Source organism: Temnothorax nylanderi, unplaced genomic scaffold, assembly GCF_030848795.1.
Source record: "Temnothorax nylanderi isolate EJ_2023f unplaced genomic scaffold, tnyl_v1.0 TNYL_tig0392_pilon, whole genome shotgun sequence".
Lineage (NCBI taxonomy): Eukaryota > Metazoa > Arthropoda > Insecta > Hymenoptera > Formicidae > Temnothorax > Temnothorax nylanderi.
In genome coordinates, this window is record NW_027249454.1 from 100,240 (window position 1) to 122,915 (window position 22,676).

Consider the following 22,676-nt stretch of genomic DNA (forward strand, 5'->3'; position numbering starts at 1 on the left):
AATAAATAAAATAATAGGAGCTCGAAAAGTAGCAGAAATAGCACTAACCTTAGATGTTTTAAAAGAGGTAATTTCTGAAGGAATGATTAAAAAAATGGCTCAGGCCAGGATCACGTATAATACTTTACAGGATATTTATAAGCAAAAGGGCGAAATTGGGCTGAAACAATTTTTATCAGAAAAGTCAACCGATAAAAAAGTTTGCATAACAAATAGATCGAAAATATTAAACAATATTATTAATTATGTAAAAGATCATGTTAACTAATTTGTATCTTATTCTACAATTGTTTCATTTAAGGTTTATAGTTTACATATGGTGCGTTTTCTATAACAAGCGACACAAATCTCGTTCTGTCTTTTTTTTATATTTTATAAAAGATTAATAAATCGTTGTATTACTTTCAGTGCGTTATATTCGTCGTTCTGTCTTTTTCTTAAATATTTTATAAAAGATTAATAAATACGATGTATATTACTTATAGTACGTTATATTTGTTGTGCTCAACATTAATATAAATAAATTTATAGTTCCACATACAATATCTATTATTTTACCTATTATAAAATTAGTACGGTATAGAATAGGATATAGGCAATCTGAGCTACCTTCATATGCAGTGTTGCCAGATCTTTACAGGTTAGCTGTCGTATGCGTCCACCGCTATGAGAAATTGTGTACTTTGCGCAACAATTGCTTCAAAACTAGATAGACAAGGGTCTTGTACTTTTGTATGAATATTTTTACAAGTCTTTTTTGTTATCTCTTTGTTTTTCATTAAAATCGTATGAGTAGTTTGATCGCTACAACTACAAACGTGATATGGGAAGCCGTTTTTGTCCTGCGATACATGTAAAAAGTGCTAAGTTTGACTTCCATTATTTCAACTTTGGTATAGTCAACCTTTTTCTACTTGCACGTGTGTGTAGAGCGTATTTACATTAATATGCTGTTCAAATTTTAAAAGAATCCTATGAAAATGGGTTTTGCGATACAACTATCTTAATATATTTCCAGACATCATAGTATAAAATCAACGTCTATCATAATAATGGATAATAATGGACTCGATTCAACTAATTAGCATAATTGCCTACAATACAAATTGCGCTACAGCTCACTTTCTCGTTCTTTTCAACTTTTGCAATTTACAAGACAGCATATACGTACATACATATACGTGTGCAATTTTGGATACACTTTCCTTCTTAAAGATCTCGATATCAGCTCCCTGCGATCAATGTATATTGATATATTGATGATCACTATCTGTCACAACGGTTACGACTGTCACTACACTGATAAATCCGACCCGCTGATATTTCGCTTCTTGTAACGCCCATCCTAATATCGTGACACTTCGATCCTTGCATGACACGACCGAAATTCGGAATTAAACGATCGTATTCAACGATGAGAAACCACGGTGTTGCATAATATATATTTCTAGGTTATAACTGACTGACAGCGCGGTGAACGCTCTGTCTGCACTGAGCGCATACGGACACGACGCACACGTACGTATATGCTGTCTCTTTTTAAACACTAGAGGTATCTCAAAAACGCCATCTATCGATGCAAAAGTAACCGTACGGCGACGACAACGATGACGTTTTTTAATTGTAAAATTTAACATTTGAGACTTTGCTCGTAGAGCACGTAGCGGAAAAGTAAAAACACTTTCATTACATAATTCAAATCTAAGCTATCGATATACTTAGAACTTGATCCGTTCACTCGTTATTGAGATCTCAAAATTTCGAGTACTTGCAACTCGTGCGTTTGCGTAAAAGAGTCTCGCGCTGCGCGTGTATTTGGCGCGAGATACTACCGTGTCTTTTGATTTTTCGTAAATTCTCATATACTACTCAGAATATAGATTGAGTCATTTTAATCGACGCAGGCAAATATTTCGAAAAATATTGTAATGATGCGCCCCCGAAACCTCGCATTGTTCCGGCCGAACATCGTGCCGATGCTGCCTGGCCGACCATCCATCGGGCGAAGAACGGGCACGGTGTGCCCACCTTTTTTTTAAACATTTATTGCGGTAAGAAAGTCCTCACGGGCTCGCGATCCGCGGCACTGGCTCAAAACGCCGAGCAAAGCCGACGTCGCCCGAACACCGCCGAGCGCGATCGCTGCGTCGGGCGTCTGTAACTCCTGACCGCGCCGTCTCAACCCCGGCGCGGGCGCTCGCGTGCGCCGGCACCGTTCCCCCGCCACCAGCGTTGCCGATCCGCGGGTATATAACTCCGCGGATTTTTTATAATTATCAGATTCCGCCGTGAGCCAGCTCCTGATCTCATCGATCACTCCGCTGTTCTCCCACGACCAAAATCCAGAACTTAGCTAATAGCCGGGGTAGACTGGGGCTGCGTTTCTGTATTCACTGTAAGTACTGACGATGTGACGTCATTGAGCACAGCTGCAAGATCGTTCCGTAATTACTTCTGTTGCTTTTACCGCATATAACGCTGCAATAACGGAACGATATCCGCAGTACTGCGACTGTTGTTATGTATAAGAAAGAAATATAACTTATCTTAACCTATCTTAGACACGACGTGACACGACGATAGGAGCACCTATTCTAAATATATAAAAAAGAATCAGTTTTCAGATTTATGAAAATATCGAAATTATTTATTATTATATTAATTATATTAATTTAGTAATCTTTTCGGGCTTTTTCCACATCTTCGTGACCAGTGATCGGCAAAAAAAATTTTTATTATATATTTTTTAAATGTCAAAGCAATCATTAATAAGCCAAAATACAATATATTAAGTGCCAAAAAAATAAAATTTTTTTTTAACTTATTTTTATTTACCTAACAATTTGTAAATAATTTCAAAAAAAGATTATTTCTACAAAAATTATTAATGTTTAACATTATTTTTTAATTCTTAGAAAATTTAATAATAAATCGAGAATTATAACTAATTTTTCAAAAATAAATAATTGAATAAAAATAATTTCTAATTTTCTAAAAAATAATAATAAAAAACAAATATTTTTTAATTTTCCAAAAAATTAGTAATTAAAAAAAATATTTTTTAATTTTTCAGAAAATTAACAATTAAATAAAAATAATTTTTTATCCTTGACTCTGAAACAAGTTGTCTTGGCAAAAACAAGTATGAACATGAGGTAACTGACAATATTACAATCAGAGATACTGGGCAAGACGAAGGGGACGGATATACGCGATTGGTCAAAACCTGTTAACGTGTTAACGTTTTATGAAAAGTGTGTGTGGCTAGCATTAGAGCCATTGCACACGAAATGCATAGCTTAGCATAAGCGTATTACTAGCGCTACTTGTACTTCCCAGTCATCTCGGTGGAAAATTGAAAATCTCTTATTAATGTAATTTCTTATAAAAAAATCCAATGTGATCCCCCGATTCAAAAGTACTTTATTATCAATATTTTTTTAGACCTTTTTGTATATATGTGGTATTGTTGGTGTAGATTTTGCATATTGTAACAAATTTTAAAAATTCCAAAAAATAAATCTGATATGGCGGACTCAAATATTTGCGAATTTTTAAAACTTTATATTTTAACCTTTTTTGTACATATAAGGTTTTTAAAAGAAGCAATAAAAAACAGAAAAAACATTCAAAGAAAGTCGATAATAAACAATTAAACTTTATTTATATTAAAAAATATAATTTTGTGAAAAAAAAACAATAATTCTCAAACTTAAATGTTTGATAAAGTTGGTGTGATTGAAGAAAAGATGTGTTTAATCAACGAAAATTATATATGTTGCTTTATCTAGAGTGAGATCATTTGATTCAGTTATTAAGTTTTTCTAGGTAACCAACGTCAAGTTAGAAACGTTAAAAATTATTTATATCAAGAAATATCTGAATAAATAAGAAAAATACGTATATAAACACATAAAATTAACAATTATTTGTTTATAATCATTATTATAATTAAATTATAATTGTTATATTAGGGGGGAAGGGCTTGAGAGGGGGGGAGCGTGCAAAGCACGTTTATAGTTTATCTAGTAATTGCAAATTTTCCCAAAAAACACGAATTTTCAGTATGAAAAAATTATTTAATATAGTTAACGTCATCGTTTCTTTTCTACTGCAACTAATATACTCCTAAAAACGGATACTTTACAAAATTAATAAATGCTAATTTTCTAAAAAAATTAGTAATATATTTTCTAATAATTATCTACTAATTGTTCAAATAATTTACTTTTTAAAAACTACTAATTTTTTAAAAAATTATAAATATTTTTTTCTAAATGAGTAATTTTTTAAAAAATTGACAATTTATTTTATATAATGGCCAATTTTTAAATTATGAGCAATATATTTCTGATTATTTATTAATTTTTTAGACCGAGTATTATATTTTCAATCAATTAATAATTATTTTAAATTTAGAGCTTAGTATTTTATTAATTACCAATTTTTTGTTAATTAAAATTAAAAATAAACAAATGTTTCGCTCGACAAAGTAACAACTAAATAAATTCAAACGGCCAATTTCGAGCAATTATCAGGTGTTAAAGAAAATTATTTAATACATTCAATATAGCATACAAATTCGTTAACGTTTCGCGCCTTACTTGGCCTTCCTCAGAACAATAAAAATTACAAAAACGCATATATATCTCGCATTATTCTAAGAGTACAACGAATCAACTCATTACGACGCCACAATTTGCATTAATCCGGTCTCACCAAAGCAATCGGACAGTTAGTCATATTGAAGTCAGAAGTGTCAATTATTCGTCAATCCACGCACTGAGTCGGTCGCTTCTCCCGCTGTATTGTATGCTATATTGAATGTATTAAATAATTTTCTTTAACACCTGATAATTGCTCGAAATTGGCCGTTTGAATTTATTTAGTTATTAAAATTAAAAACATTCAAATTTTTTATTTTTGATTAATTAAAAATAACCGCCGATATCATGACTAAAAACAGAATTTTTGCTGATCACTGTTCGTGACTAACGATTACTGTATATTTCTCGTTGTTGCCTTTCAGGTCCACAAGGACCAATTCTTCCAAAGGTGCCGCCATAGCCGCCATGTCTTACTGCGAATGCCTCACCTCGCGAGCCGCAGTAATGAAAGTAGGAAATGACGACAAAATCTATGACGTCACATGAACACGAAAACGCTTTGACAGCTTACTGCCGCGTATATTGGAACGGATTTACAGTGCTGCCAGTACTGCGAGTGAATAGCGAAACGCAGCCTGGGTAGAGAGTCATTCTCTGTCTTTGTCGAGTGTTTCTCGGCGACCGACTCGATCCAGATCGACCCGTTTAAGCAATCTTATAGCCGGGGTAGAGAACCTTCTTTGTCTCCATCGAGTGTTTCTCGGCGACCGGTTCGATCTTCCTCGATCCATTCGCACCAGCTCAAAGCCGGGGTACAGGATCCGTTCTCTACTTCCGTCGAGTGCTTCTCGGCGCCTCTCTTGTTCCGTCCTTCGCGACGGGATCTCACGCGTTTCATCTCCGCGTACACTTCTCGCTTTGCGCCATTTCCACGCATTACGACCCGCGACACCTGGGAAATTCGGCTCCGCCCGGACCTATAATTGTCACGCGGTACGCGTTGCGAACGCTCGAAAAACCGGCTCCGCCCCGTGTGTAATACGTTGTTTGACCAATTATATTCTTTACCTCGCGCCGCTTCACGATGATATTGATCGTGTCTATCGATTGCCCGTCGCACGCTCCCGTCAGCTAGCGCCGCCCGAGAGTGACACGATCCACATCGATATTTGCGTGGGCCGAGCCTCGTAATCACGCATAGAACTACACGTTGTAAAACCATCGTAAGATTGTAAAACTTACGGGAAATAATACTCTTTGTAAACTTACAGGTTCTAATCCTTTCTGTAATCTCGACCATCTATCGTGGTTATTGTTTGCATTATACTAAGCTACCCTTATGAAAAAGTAGTACTGGTTTTAATACTGGAAAAAGTATTCGTGAAAGTACTGGAGACATAAGTACTCAAAGTACTACTAAATTCGACCATACTGACTTCGTCAGTACTCCTTCCCAGTACTCATCCAATACTCATTCAGTACTCCCTTCAGTACTTCCTCTAGCACTCCCTCCAGTGTACTCCCTCCAGTACTCCCTCCAGTACTTTCTCCACTACTCCCCCCAGTACTCCCCCCAGTACTCCCTCCAGTACTCTCCCCAGTACTCCCTCCAGTACTCCCTCCAGTACTCTTTTAGTACTTATCGAATACTCGTGGGATACTAACGTGTGGTACAGGCGCAGTAGGGGAGAGTGGGCACCCTTGAACCACGTTTTTTCAAATCACATTAAAAATGGTTTTTAATAACTTCATCTATATATATAAAGGAAGATGTCCTGACTCATTCATTCACTCATCAACGCCCAGCCCGAACCCCTGAACCGAATTTTTACCAAAAGTATATGAAATAGGGGTAGAATTTTCCGGGGAGTGCCACTAAGAAGGGATTTTTAGAAATTCGAGCCCTAACGGGGTGAAAAGGAATAAAACGTGTTTTCACGGATTCTTTAATATCGCTCAGCCTAAACCCCTGAACCGAATTTTTATCAAAAGTATATGAAATAGGGGTAGAATTTTCCGGGGAGTGCCACTATGTGTATAGTTTTTTGTTACTGATTTTCTGGAAACCGGTTTTTTTAATTTTTCTAATTTTTCTAATTTTTGTTTTCTAATTTTTTTAATTTTTCGGGAAATAATTGATTAAATCTCAAAGAATTATAGACCAAACAGGGGTAGAATTTTCCGGGGAGTGCTATAAAGTGTATAATTTTTCGTTACCGATCTTTCGTTACCGGAGAGAGGGAGAGAGAGAGAGAGAGAGAGAGAGAGAGAGAGAGAGAGGGGGAGGGAGAGAGGGAGAGAGGGAGAGAGGGAGAGAGGGAGAGAGGGAGAGATAGATAGATATAATTTATTATGCCCAAGCAAAGGCTAAAGGGCAAAAAAGTAATATAGCAGTTACAATAATATCGCAATTACAATAATATAGCAGTTACAAGATGCAGAGATACAATAAGATGTAAACAAAAGCGAAATATAGCGGTCAGAAGTTAGTATGATGTGCATGCTCTCTCTCATAAGGCAAGCAGCAGCAATCTCAATAATATACCATGTAAAAAAAACTAAGAACTAACGCAACTTAACTAATAATAAGTACAGTGAAAAAGAATAAGATAAGGAGCAGTATTACCAAAGAGAACTAAATAGTGTATATAAAACTAAGAACTAAGGCGCAGCGCAATTTATGAACTAATAATAAGGAATGAAAGCACTAGAAGTTCTATACCAGAAACAATGTTATCCAATTTCACGTGTAAGCAAGTCGATATGTCCACGAAAGGAATAAGCGTTGAGTTCAGCAAAACGTATCCCAGAAGAATTACATGTTGATTAAGCCGAACGATCAAAGAACAAGGAACGAGCCGGTCGGACCAGTCAGATAAGCTTAGCTAGATCAGTGTCGAAATCAATATGAATAACAGGTTGACCATCAGAAGACCTAACACATATTTGACCATTCCTTACCCAGACATACTTATACGACCTCTCTTTAGCAACACTCTTAGCCCGTTGTAACATGTCGTAAGTGCTCTTGGATAACAACTCGTTTACATAAATGTAACGATCTGAGTTACCACCGCATACGTCCTTACATTTGAGAACACCCTTTGCCCGCTTTTTTTGAAATAACCATATCGCGCACGGCACTCGAGGCCAAGGTAACAACGACTGAGCCGGAAGATGCAGCAACAGTGGAAGTCGCCGACAGTGCCTTCTTAACAGTTCTGACACCGAGAATATGGCAAGACAAGTCAGGAACGTCCAATGCCTTTAGCACATTCCTGGCAAGCTCAGATGGAGTAACAGATAACGCCAATGGTAAAACCCGAAATGATTAACTCATTGCCCCCATGAGTTCCCTGAAATGACTGAGCAGATTTTAAGTCGTGAATTTCGCGAATAAGTTCAGCGTTATCCTGCTCCAATTTGGCAATGCGCTGACTATTCTGACTAACGGTGTCAGCAAGCCGATTTAATTGACTGAGTTTATCACTTAGTTCCTTGTTGGTACGTTGCTGACCTTCAATAAACGCAGAAAACTTCGCATCTAATTCATCCATGAAAAAAGAAAACTTCGCATCAGATTTATCCATCCGCTCAATCAATCGACGCAAAAGATCATTGGTGGAATCATGTACAGTGTCACACATAGTGTCATGCGTAGTGGAATGCATACGTGCACCGTCAAGCGAGGCATCAACAATGTTAGGTACTTTAGTAAATGGCATATTTAAAAATTGTAATTTACAACAAGCACTAGCGGACTTCGTACCAACGTAAGCTTTGACACAACCCGGATGAAATGCTCTATGACACTCAGCACATGAAACAGATTCACCAGCAATCCGTTTAGTACACTTAACACACGTACGCTGCATGTGTTATCTACAATCGCTTAATCACTTAAAAGTAGAGTTCTGTAGTATCGATCCGCGATCAGAGTGTTCCGTATAGATCACAAGAAATATGGCAGAGTCAGCAGTCACTTAGATAGCACGTGTTCAGAAAATAGCAGAGAGGGAGAGAGGGAGAGAGAGAGAGAGAGAGAGAGAGAGAGAGAGAGAGAGAGAGAGAGAGAGAGAGAGGGAGGGAGAGGGAGGGAGGGAGAGGGAGAGGGAGAGGGAGAGAGATAGATAGATAGATAGATAGATAGAGAGAGGGAGAGGGAGAGGGAGAGGGAGAGAGAGATTTTGATTTGATTTGATTTAATAATATGCCCAAGCAAGGCTAAAGGGCAAAAAATGATACAGTAATGCAGTACAAAGAAATACGCATGCTCTCGCTCGCATAGGAGACTAACAACTTAACTATGGAGTGTAATATGTACAATGCGATAATAACTAACGCAACTTCCAGTTATATACGCAGTATAGTTATAACAAAGAACCAACATAAAAAATGATACAGTAATGCAGTACAAAGAAATACGCATGCTCTCGCTCGCATAGGAGACAGACAACTTAACTATAGAGTGCAATTTGTACAATACGATAATAACCAACGCAACTACCAGTTATATACGCAGTATAGTTATAACAAAGAACCAACAAACAGGAGTACAGGAGAAAACAGAAGACATAGGTAAGAATAGTTACCCAGTTTCTCGAGCAAGCAGAAATGTCTTGAGAAGATTTTTAAAGGTAGGGAATGATGAAGTAGAGGTGATATTAACAGGAAGTGAGTGCCAGAAATAAATAGTAGAAAGATAAAATGAGTTTCTGTAGGTAGTTGTTCTATGTGAAGGAATATGAAATGTATGAGATGCATGAGGAAGGCGGTCAGATCTCCTCAAGAGCGGATCAAGCAACGTGAAATTTTCTCGCAAGTAAGAAGGGGAGCACATATGAAGTATGCGATACATTTGACAACCAAGAAAATATAGTCTTCTGTTTTCAACTGAGAGCCAACCTAATTGGCGTCTATACGGAGTAATATGTTCATCTCTCTTGAGATCGAAGATGAAGCGGATGCAACAATTTACAAGTCTCTGTAATAAGGTATTTAACTCACCACTTAAACCATGATAGACCAAACAACAATAATCGATGTGTGGCATAATTAGGGCTAATACCAGCCTTATCCTTAACCTCGTAGAAAGAGAATTTCTATTAAACTTGAGTTTATGCAAAGAAAAATGAACTTTTTGTGAGATGTGCAGGATGTGTTTCCTCCAGGACAGGTTGGACGTAAAAATTACACCTAAATTCTTGACTTCATTAACAAAGGGTAAAGGTGTTTGGCCAACAATGACAGGTGGTAAGCCATGGCAGTCAATATCATTAACATAAGAATGACTGCCGAAAATTATCACCTTAGATTTCGCAGGATTAAGTTTGAGACCGTTCAAGTTTGCATAGTTAAAAATAGCGTTCGCATCAGTAGAAATCATTTTAAGACCATGGAGAATGTCAGCACGAGAACATTGAAGATATATTTGTATATCGTCAGCAAAAAGCATATGATACACAAACGACAGAAAACCGCCTATGTCGTTAATATATAAAGCAAACAGAAGAGGACCAAGCACAGAACCTTGAGGGACACCAGACGAAGTGAACAACCATTCCGAGAAATTACCTTCATCATCAATTACAGCCTGAGAGCGGCCAGTGAGATAGGAGAATATCCACACAAGGACCTCATCAGAGAATCCCAATTCTTTCAACTTCATAAGTAAACGAAGATGTGGAACAGTATCAAAGGCTTTACTAAAGTCGAAGAGAATCATAATTGTGATAAGCCTATCATCAATTCCCTTTTTTATGTCATCACAGACGCGTAAAAGTGCAGACTGCGTGCTGTAGCCTGAGCGATACGCAGACTGTCTCGGATTCAAAAGATTATGCTTGTTCAAATAGTCAGTAATCTGTGAAGCCACAATTCGTTCAAGGATTTTGGACATTTCAGGAAGGTTAGCAATAGGACGAGTATCAGATGGAGACAGAGGAGTACGAATTTTCGAGAGAGGACGGATCACCGCACGCTTCCATAGTGAAGGAAATACAGAGGATTGAAGTGAACAATTAAGCAGTGAAGTGAGCCATTCAGAAATGACAGGCCAGGCTATGCGGAGAACGTAAAGCGGAATGCCGTCTTGGCCAGATGCGAAAGAATGAAGAGGTTCATTTATAATAAGCTTGTATACATCATCAGGCTGAATAGTAGAGAAAGAAAACCTTGAACATTGAGAAGGACTGGAAATTAAAGCAATGGCCGACATAAAGTTGATGTATGAGCAACGTGATGAAGCGTTAGATACAGAGACGTAATATGAATTCAGAGAGAGAGAGAGAGGGAGAGGGAGAGGGAGAGAGGAAGAGGGTGGGAGGAAGAGGGAGGGAGAGAGAGAGAGAGAGAGAGAGAGAGAGAGAGAGAGAGAGAGAGAGAGAGAGAGAGAGAGAGAGAGAGAGAGAGAGAGAGAGAGAGAGAGAGAGAGAGAGAGAGAGAGAGAGAGAGAGAGAGAGAGAGAGAGAGAGAGAGAGAGAGAGAGAGAGAGAGAGAGAGAGAGAGAGAGAGAGAGAGAGAGAGAGAGAGAGAGAGAGAGAGAGAGAGAGAGAGAGAGAGAGAGAGAGAGAGAGAGAGAGAGAGAGAGAGAGAGAGAGAGAGAGAGAGAGAGAGAGGGAAAGGGAGAGGGGGAGGGGGAGAGAGAAAAAGAGGGAGAGAGGAAGAGGGAGGGAGAGGGAGAGGGAGAGAGGGAGAGAGACTATTTGCGTGTCTTATTACATATGTCTTCCGGGGCGAAGCCCGGGTAACCAGCTAGTTATAATATAAATGAGACTATTCGATGTTTAATATAATAAACTTTGTTTGTAAATGATTTAAGAAGTAAATTTTCAGAAATATTTTGCAAAAATAATGATATTTCGAAATGCTGCGTTTGTCACAGTGGACCCCACGCGTGGGGTCGATTGAGCCATAGCGTAGGTTACACTGTGACATGTAATGTGAAAGGTAGGGTACCCTGTGACATGTAATATGAAAGGTAGGGTACCCTGTGACATGTAATGTGAAAGGTAGGGTACCCTGTGACACGTAGTCTATTAACTCTTCTCTCTACAAAAAGGAAAAACCAAGACTGTGCTAGAGAACCAATTTATCAATAATCGTGTCATATTTGTTTTATCAGATGACCTAAGAAATTGAAAACTGAAAACAAAGTCCTATAACCTCACTTTTTGTCGTAACCTAGCAGAGATCAACGAATATTGCCTCACAGCGACTCGATTACATGTGATCTCCCACTCGGCATGTAATATTTCAGAAACATTTCTGCAAAATTCCATTTGAAATATTACACCTTTCATCAATATTTCAGAAATATTTCACGACCGTTTCTGCAACATTTCTGCAATGTTTCAATCGGCACAATTATTTCAAATGCAACTTTGCTGAAAGATTTCGGCAATATTTCTGAAATATTTCTGAAATATATCTACGAAATATTGCAGAAACACTTCAGAGATATTTCAAATACATTTTACACTGAGAAAAATGTTTTGTATTAGCAAACAAAATTTTGTTACTGACGCAAAAACTATTTGTTGATATGTGAAAAATGAAATATTTTGTTACCGGAACAAAAAAAATATATTAAGCCATGTGCGTATAGCCGCCGCGCATTTGTCCGAAGAAATCCGCTCTCTCAGCCGGTCACCCATCCAAGTAGTATACCGGCGCCTTGTTGCTTGACATCGATGATCGAACAGGGTAGTGGTGATCCTCTGACTCTGACGCTTCTTTCTTTCTTATACTTGCTTATTTTGGTGAGCATAAAGCTATCGCATAACAATATTAACAATACAGATATACGAATAAATCTTTTTTGCCAGTCAGCGTCGAATATTATTTTATATTAAATATTATTAAATATTTTATATTTTATATTAAAAATGCCATATGACAAAATTTGGAATATCAGAAAATTCCTAATAAAAGAAACAAAATGCAATAAAATGCAATAATTATATAATAATAAATTTAATTTTTTATAAGTTCTAAAGTCTGTCAGCAACTTTTCGGAAATATTACAAATCCACTGTTGTATGTGAAACATTCAAAAATATAACGCGTGCAATGTAAACGTAATAATAGTTTATCATTTATTAGAGAAATGTTTCTGAACCATTACATCTGCAATATTTCTTCTGCAATATTGTAGAAATTCACTGCCTGCAATTCAATTTTTCATTACCTACGCAATCTTTCAGAAATTTTTCAGAAATATTTTAAATGCAATGTTGCGTTTGATATGTTACAGAAATATTATTCGTGCAATGCAAACGTAATATTACTTTTATAATGTTTCAGAAATATTTCTGAAATATTGCATCTGCTACATTTTTTTTGCAATATTACAGAAACTTACAAATATTGTAAACAACTTTCTGAAAGATTTCAGAAATATTGTTAATGCAATATTATAAAAAACATGATGCAGGTACATTTCTGAAATATTTCAGATGCATAGTTACAAATGAAATGTTAACGAAATATTTCTGCACCATTTCCGAATATTTCAATATTTCAGCAACATAACATGCCGAGTGGGCTGTAACTAAAAGGTGAAAAAAAGAGAAAATGAAAGTGTGGATATGATTATCGATGGAAATTATTTCATTTTATAGGAAAATTTAGGCACTAACATTTACTATTCCGCGATCGAAACACACTACGGAAACTCGCGCTGTCACGTAGGTAGGTTAGGTAGTTCTGTAAGCGTGGCACAGAGGACCCCATCAACCTGCGTCACATTGGACCCCACTGAACATCGATATTATTTATCGTAAATATTTAAGATACAGAACAATTAAACGTTTTTGTGCGCACGTTGGTATTGAACCTAGATCCCGACGAACGTCTTATGAATTTTTTTAAACTGTAGAATCTCTAGAAATCCATATTATACATCAAAAAGTTATGACAAGTAAAAATTTACTTTGCAAGGCTCCAATTACATATCTGCCTTTAACTAAAGTATATATGCTTATTTCGGCATAATTTTTTGATGGAAGTTATATGTTTTGAAAACGAAAGTTTTCATACCCACCGTCACTATTTTGCAGAACGTTAATACAGAAAACTCGCACTGTCACATTGGACCCCGTGGCTCAAGGGAGCCCACTCTCCCCTACTTACGCAGTACTATTCAAGTAGAACAAAGAGTCTAGAAGATATCAAAATAACGTCATATTGATAGTTTAGTGTGTTAATTTAGTATTTTATTAATTTAGTATTTCCAAGATACGTTACGAAAAAGTAGTACTAGCAATCAGTACTCAGTACTGAGTGATCAGTACTCGTAGTATTGACAGTATTAGTATGTTAATACTCATGAATATTGCAGAATGGTCAGTACTGTGCCTATTAGTTTCTTACAGTACTGGCAGTACTATCATGATAGTACTCCGAATATTAATCTGATAAAGTACTGACCACTTCAATACTTTGAAGTACTAATGAGTATTATTGCTTGTAGTACTGCCAGTACTGTAAGCACTGACAGACACAGTACTGACCATTCTGCAGTATTCATGAGTATTAACATACTAATACTCTCAATACTACGAGTACGGATCACTCAGTACTGAGTACTGATTGCTAGTACTACTTTTTCGTAAGGGGTGTGCGTGTGCGCTCAGTGCAGACAGTGCGTTCAGCGCGCTGTGAGTCAGTTATAACCTAGAAATATGTATTGTGCAACACCGTGGTCTCTCATCGTTAAATACGATCGTTTAATTCCGAATTTCGGTCGCGTCACGCAAGGATCGAAGTGTCACGATATTAGGATGGGCGTCACAAGAAGCGAAATATCAGTAGGTCGGATTTATCAGTGTAGTGACAGTCGTGACCGTCGTGATAGTGATCATCAATATATCAATATATATTGATCGTAGGGAGCTGATATCGAGGAGATCTTTAAGAAGGAAAGTGTATCCAAAATCGCACACGTATAATGCTGTCTTGTAAATTGTAAAATTTGAAGAGAACGAGCAAGTGATCTGTAGCGCAATTTATATTAATTAATAATTTTTAAAATAAGTAACTTACTTGAGACTAATTATTTATTATTGAAAAAATTAATAATTATTTTCCACTAATTATTAATTTTTAAATAAGTATTAATTTATTTTTGACAAATATTAATTTATTTTAATAATAAAAAATTTATTCCTATTAATTACCAATTTACAAAAGAAATTAATTCATTTTCACCTAAATACTAATTTTCACGTAACTAGAAATTTTTCTCTAACAAATTACCAATTCTTTAAGTAATGTGTAAATTATCTTTACCTAAGTATTATTTATTTTTATGTACCTAATTAGTAATGTTTTGTGACTAATTACTAATTTGCTAATTCAATAAAAATTTAATTTGTTTCCTGCTTAATGCACTACAAAATTACCTTTTTCAAAAAAGGTAAAAAAAGTGCACGCAATGTATTTTGTAAATCCAAAAATTCAACCTAAGTGATAGTAGCTTTAATTTCTCCTTAACAAAATTATTATATCACAAAATTGCGTTATTTAACTCAATCCAAGTGATATGCATTTCAAAAAAATATATGAAATCTTTAAATTGCCCCAATTACAAAGAGAATATATATGTATTGCTTTAAAAAATTATTGTTGTGCAACTACTTTTAAAAAATAAAACCCAAGTGTGGTACATATCTTTGTGTTTCCATTCAAGGATCTTCCTATCCCAAGTGGTAGTAGCTTTAATTTTCCTTGAGAAAATTATAATATTACAAAGAATCATTTTAATCACAAAGAATTGAAGAGGTAACATTACAAAATGAAAATATTTAATTAAAATAAAATAAATAAATTTTTCTTGTAAAAAAACTTGGCGCTGCTAGACCTCTGCTAGAAATAAAGTACTAAAATTTTTGATTAAATAAAAAAAAACAATAAACATAATTTAGAGAAGAATGCGACGGGAGTAAAAAAGCAGTGCCAAGTTTTTTTTACAAGAAAAACTTATTAATTTTATTTTAATTAAATATTTTTATTTCCTACTGTTATTTTTTTAATTCTTTGTGATTAAAATGATTGTTTGTAATATTATAATTTTGTTAAAAAGAATTAAAGCTATTACCGCTTGGGTTGGAATAGGAAGACCCTTGAATGGGAACACAAAGATATGTACCACTTGGGTTTCATTTTTTAAAAATAGTTGCACAACAATTATTTTTCAAAGCAATATATATATTCTCTTTGTAATTGATGCAATTTAAAGATTTTATATATTTTTTTGAAATACATATCACTTGCGTTGAGTTAAATAACGCAATTTTGTGATATAATAATTCTGTTAAAGAGAAATTAAAGCTACTATCATTTAGGTTAAATTTGTGGATTTATACATATCACTTAGGTTGAGTTAGGTAACGCAATTTTGTGATATAATTTTGTTAAGGAGAAATAAAGCTACTGCCACTTAGGTTGGATTTTTGGATTTATAAAATACATTGCGTGTACTTGGCACCTTTTTTGAAAAAAGGTAATTTTGTACTTATATTATTATACAATAAAATTGATTTTAATAAATTAAGATATTAATTGTATTGAATTAATTATTTAATTTATTGTCCAATTATTATTAAATAATTAATAACATCTGAAGTCCTTGTATAGTTTCAACAAAATTTAATTAAATTTGGAAACAAAATTGCATGTTTTTATGAATATTTTCTTCGAATTTAAATAAATTTTGATGAAAATATTCGTAAAAAAAACATGCAATTTTGTTTTCAAATTTAATTAAATTTTGTTGAAATTATCTCGAAATTATGTTAAAATTATGCTGAAATTTTGCTGAAATTATACTGAAATTTCGTTGAAATTAGACTGAAATTAGGCTGAAATTTCACTGAGAAGTGTTCCAAAACGTGGAACAATTTCAGAAAATTTTCAGTGATATTTCAACAAATTTTTCAGCGAAATTTTTCCACTAGGGAGATTTCGGACCGAGAAAAAATTGATTAATTATATTTAAATAATTCAGCAATTGACCAATGCGATTGGTTAATTCTTTCTCCGTCCGAGATCTCAGAGCGACTTCTAGCATCGTGGACACAAGACTTTAGAAAGGAAATGGCACGCAAAAATTTTCAGCGTGTATTTCTTGCCTCTGACGTCACGATCTAATATGGCCGCGGCGAGTACCTAGGAGCTTAATATTTAGTGTAGAAAAAAAATAAAGACACTTTTGTTATATAATATTAGAGTCCTAGATTAGTAGAGAGACGCAAACTTTACCCCCACTTTGCTGCCGTCGCCTTCTTGTGCTGTACACCCGTACGATATTAAAATCTATTCGGACTGTACCCACACCTTGTCGTCGTCACTATCATAGATCTATACACCCGTACGACCCATACGAATTAGACGCGAACTCTACTCCCACTTTGCCACCGCAGCCATCTTAAGCTCGTACGCTCTGCTGTCTATTGGTCTATAACCGACCAATCAGAAGGAAAAACAAGTTCGCATTTCTCTACTAATCTAGGACTCTATATAATATAACCACACAAGCAATCGTGCACAAGCAATTGAGCCTATTAAAATTTTCATTCCGCTTAGCCGTTTTATAGATATGACCATCGTGTCTTTTTTCAACTCGATACTTTAGGTATATAGATAGATAGATAGATAGATAGATAGTTTATTTCTTATCCCCGCAGGGTTTGAAAGGCGTTTTTGAGGAACGGTCCCAAACCTTTACAAAACAACTCCTCGCTTCTCCGCATACATAAGGTTTTACACCTCTCTTAACCTAACTTAATCTACCTAACCTAGTGGTGTGGTTGTGAGCTTCCGCCTCTGCATCCGCCCACACCCACACCCGCCGCACACACACACACCCTCTCCTACTTCAGGTATATAGATATCCTTATTTATATGTCGCTGCCTGTATCGCGAAGTAACTATCACGTGTACACTTGGCGCGAGACACTCTGGTATCTCTTGATATTAATATATCGCTTCGTATCTCTTGATATTGATATATCGTTTATTTGCTACAACAACGACATATAACTCAAAAATTGTTATTTTTGAATTTATAAAATGAACGGGTTGTTACGTCCTGAGATCGTTCGGGATGTCGGAGTGGGTTACGTGAAGTGAAATGGTGAAGCATTTAATCCATTCGCGATATTTAACTTGTGAAATACATAAAGGCAAACGATGGTAAGTAGAAGACTTATGATTTATTTTTCTTTGATACTTAAGTAACACTGTACTCTCTGAGGATGATGCGGATTTTCCGAGTTAGAAGTACTGTTTTTGTAATTCTAGGTTTCGGTCGCTCTTGCGGCAGGAGCCGATTGAGACGGATTTGGCACGTCCAAAACGGAAGCGAGGGGCTCGGAGTGCGATGCTTGTGATACAACGGGATTTAATACACCGCCTACATAATAGGTCCGCCGTAGCCGTTTTAATTGCTGGGCACGTCCCGATCGTACCATTGGTGACACTATTCACTTACCTTGTTGCGGCTTGTTATACTTCCGGATCCTTTTCAATATAAGCTGCTTCGATTTTCCTTTTTGGAATAGAGCGCATGCAAGGGCCTTAACGATATCATGCAGCTAATAAGCAAATAATCGGTATTCAACAGTCTATTTTTATTCAATATTTTTAGGAACGAGGAAAGAACAGCGGTGATTAGAGAACGCCTTGCGGGAGGTGCGCATCTACGTGAGGACTTGTCAAGAACGCTCTGAGAGAGGCGCGTATCGACAAGTAGGTATCAGGTAGAAAATCATAGAAGGTAAAACGAAACTATTCATGTATTTCGCTGTAAGTGGTATTTATTCTTTCTCAAGTGGTCACTTTCTTTCCTTATATTACAGGATCGTACTCCGTCAGTAAGAAGAACGACGCGTGAAACTAAGAGGCACAACCCTCTGAATCAAACTCGCTCGCGGCTGTCCTTCTCGGCTCGCGGTGCTCTCAATACATCAATCTCGCGTAACTTATTCGGAAATAGAATAGAAGAGAATGCGAATGCCTGATTTACAGGGCCTGTATATATACTACTCGTTTGGTGACGTCCCGGGGTAAGGGACTACGGGGTTCACGTGAATACGCGAGACCGTCACGTGAAACTATTCGGAAAATCGCGTGATTATCTGAGAGCGTCGCGTGCCGGTCCAGACTATGAATTGATCGCTCAATAAACAAATTTATCAAATTATATGCTAGTTATTTCCACGTTCCTTTAAATTCTTTCTAAAGTATCTTATATATTTTTACTATAATAACAATATTAATATTACCTAACATTATCATTAACATGCGTTCTACTAAATCTATGACTTTACAATAATATCAATATTATTATTAATATTAATAGAATAATATTAACATTATCATTACATGCATCTAATCCTAACAATAAGTTTACAATGATATCAAAATTACTATTACTACGAATAATACATTATTTTCACGTGCATTTTACCCGGGAAGGTCCCGGCCGTTTGCCTACAAACGATTGCCTACAGCTTCGTTTGCACACACCGTATTGCACACAATCCCGATTGCATACATTCCCATTTGCACACAGAACGATTGCCTACAGGAATTATTGTGCACATGTCGCTTTGTCTACACGATCATATTGCACACACGACCGTATTGCTCACAGCGCATTGCACACACGGCCGTATTGCACACACGGCCATATTGCATACACGGGAGAGCGTCCCGTTTGACCAGGTTGCGATTAATCACAGCCACTCACAGCTCCCGGTGCCTGGAGTTTTTCCACTAGATCAGCTAATTAGAAATTTTTACGGACGGCCGGATCGAGCAACGCGATTGGTCGAAACCTTACCTTACTATTACGTTTTACCCCCATGCACATGAATCTCGCTTTATAACTTATAAAGCACATGCATCGGGGGGGGGGGGGGTGCAGGGGGGGCTTCGCCGCCCCCGCTCACGCTTAAAGCGAGGTATATTTCACACCCGGGCACGCCGTAGGCGTGCCCTAGGGGGGTGCGGGGGGGGGGCGAAGCCCCCCATGCCCACGCCTCAACCCCACCCACACCGCCATGTGCATGGGGGTATAGGGGGTGCGGGGGGGGGGGCTTCGCGAAGCCCTAGCAGCAGTACAGCGGTAGGCTCAACTTCTGAATAGCCCCTACCGAATTTTATGAAACTTGCAGCAATTGTTGACCATTAGAGGACACGTTCATACCATAAAGGATTTTGTACGGAAACAAATAGGAACGGAGAAATTGGCGTCAAAAATTCAAAATTTTCATTCTAATTTATAGACAATCTAGTGGTTGAATTTTGATGAAACTTGTGGAAATAGTACATGTATGAACAAAGGAAAGTCTTTTAAAGCAGTAAATGGAAATTTTAAAGCAGTGGAAAGCCCACGCATGTACTTTAAAGGCACACTATGTGTCTATTAATAATAGTGGAGCCCCCCGCAGGGGGGCGGAACCTACTGCCTCCACACATACACTTTTCACGCGAGACGAGTTGTCACATGGGTTTACAACTTTCCACGCGTGGAAAGCCCACGCATGTACTTTGAAGGCACACTATGTGTCTAGTTTAACAATAGTGGAGTTCCCCGCAGGGGGGCGGAACCTACTGTCTCCACGCATACACTTTTCACGCGAGACGAGTTGTTACATGGGTTCACAACTTTCCACGCGTGGAAAGTCCACGCATGTACTTTGAAGGCACGCTATGTGTCTAGTTTAACAATAGTGGAGCCTTCCGCAGGGGGGCGGAACCTACTATCTCCACGCATACACTTTTCACGCGAGACGAGTTGTCACATGGGTTCGTGGCGTGCTTTACGAGCTCGTTTAAGTAGAGGTGGTATTAAACAAGATAAGTTAGTCGATCATCTGTGTGAATATTTGTGGCGATATACAAATTATTTATTTGTATTGTATTGCATCGTATTTTCTTTGTTCATGCATGTACTATTTCGACATATATATTAGTCATTTATGCCTTTTAATACTCAAAATAACTGCTACATTTCTCAAATTTTTTTTGTTAATACCTTCTGAATAAATAACGAGCGCGGGCTGAAACCTTCTGAAGGTCACTCAGGTTGACAACATACTAAAATACCAAGGTGATCCCCTCCATGTAAACAATTACCCAATAGGTAATCATACAATTTACCATTTGTATTTTTTTAATTTCTCCGTTTCTATTTGTTTCCGTACAAAATCCTTTATATTGTGGGCGTGTTCTTTAATGCTCTACAATTGCTGCAAGTTTCATTAAATTTGGAGGTAGGGGCTATTCGGAAGTCTTACCTTTTAGTTATGTCATTGTAGCAAATGAGTGATATGTGTATTTTATCGTAACAATAGTTGATTCTTAAAAATACTTTGGTTTTGAACAATATTCAAAATAATTCGAAAAATTATTATTATTCAAAGTGATTTGATGTATTTTACGCCTATCGTTAATTATGAGTCTTTTATTTATATTTTAAATTAAATGATATGTAACAGGTATTTCGTTATTGGGTACACCAACGGAGATTTATGTACATGGCACAAGTTATCTATTCTTTTGTTGTACGGCCTTCTTTGTCACCTTTGCCACGTCTGTCGTATATCTGCCAGTTTTTCACGAGCTCAAACTCACCAGCACTTATGAATACCTCGAGAAGCGTTTCGATAAAAGAATAAGATTGCTAGGTTCAGTCCTCTTTGCCATCAGTATTGTGAGTAAAGCCAGAAAATCATATTTGTATAAATCTTTCAATAAGTGTGCATCTCAAGTGATATATCGATACACAATGTTTTTTTTAGATAACGTGGCTTCCGATTGTCATCTACGTACCTGCATTGGCCTTCAATCAAGGTATATATTTTCCAAACAAAAGTTCAATGAAAATTTCATAGAGAATTAATCCAATAATTTCTGAATTTGCACAATATTCGAGTTTAATTAATAATTATGCACGCCCGTGCATGCGTAATTTTAACTTGTTTGAAAATATGTCGTGCAAATATGGAAATCACAATGCGGTATCATTATATAAAAAATCATTTCAGATTACTCTATTTTCAGTCACCGGAGTAAATGTACACATAGTTACACCCTTTGTATGCATCGTTTGCATATTTTACACCTGTGTGGTAAGATAATTGACTTAAAAAATATAAAAAAGAAAACAAATAAAAGATATAAGAAAATAAACGCATGTAATGACGTAAAGAATTTCAAATTAAAACTAAATGAGTATACTCTTGCATACTCTTTATATTTTTTCTTCATTTTTTTTAAATAAAATAAATATTTGATTTTAATTATTTATCATATAATTGGATTGACCTCTCGGATCGATATATAACAAATAATAAATCTAACATAATAGCATTTAGAAAATAATTAAAACAATTTTTATATTTAGTATAACTTTGTTGAAAGATTTTATTATTTTATTCAGGGTGGCCTCAAGGCAGTAGTATGGACAGATTTCTTTCAGACTTTCATTATGTTCGGCTCCATGTTGTTAATTACAATTAAGGGAACAGTGGATGTTGGTGGATTGTCGCTAGTAATTCGAAGAAATCTGGAATCCGGAAGACTCGAATTACCTACGTGCGTGCATTAAACGATAACTTTACCTAATTGATAACGATATAATAATAAATCTGTTCGTGTTACTTGCATTCTATACATACTTTATTCTTTCTCTCTTCAATGTTCGAACATACATTCCATCTAGTTTTAGATAAAGAAAGTATTAAAAAATAGACACAGTGTCATTAGGGGAGACACCCGGAAGAGCTAAAAAGATATCTATTTTTATGAATTCTTTTACGAAAACTATTAATGTCATTCCAGCGAGATTTTCACCAGTTTTTTAAATACATATTTTGATAAACGTAACACAAAATTTTGAAATAAAAATATTAATAAATAGCATCAAGCACGCGGCCTGGTTTATCAGTTTTGCTGTAGCAGTTTGCAGTAACTATTGTCGCTTTTATAAAATTTATCTAAAATAAGAAAATTAAAAAAATTCTTAAAATATATGAATAAATCTAGTCTTTGTCTCATAGC

At 36.2% G+C, this 22,676-nt stretch overlaps 1 protein-coding gene across 11 annotated transcripts in view; it reads left to right on the forward strand.

Moving 5' to 3' along the window:
* LOC139782163 (sodium-coupled monocarboxylate transporter 1-like) overlaps positions 1-22,287 on the forward strand; it is a 78,035-nt gene extending 55,748 nt beyond the window's left edge. For 10 of the 11 annotated variants that reach the window (XM_071721124.1, XM_071721132.1, XM_071721130.1 and 7 more), the window contains 4 exons: positions 21,113-21,327; positions 21,416-21,467; positions 21,678-21,745; positions 22,057-22,287. In XM_071721124.1, the coding sequence (XP_071577225.1) occupies positions 21,113-21,327; positions 21,416-21,467; positions 21,678-21,745; positions 22,057-22,224 (503 nt within the window). In that variant the 3' untranslated portion in view covers positions 22,225-22,287. Of the gene's footprint in view, positions 1-21,112; positions 21,328-21,415; positions 21,468-21,661; positions 21,746-22,056 lie in introns of all 11 variants that reach the window. The other variant, XM_071721134.1, reaches the window with a different exon arrangement.
* The last annotated feature ends 389 nt before the right edge of the window (positions 22,288-22,676 follow it).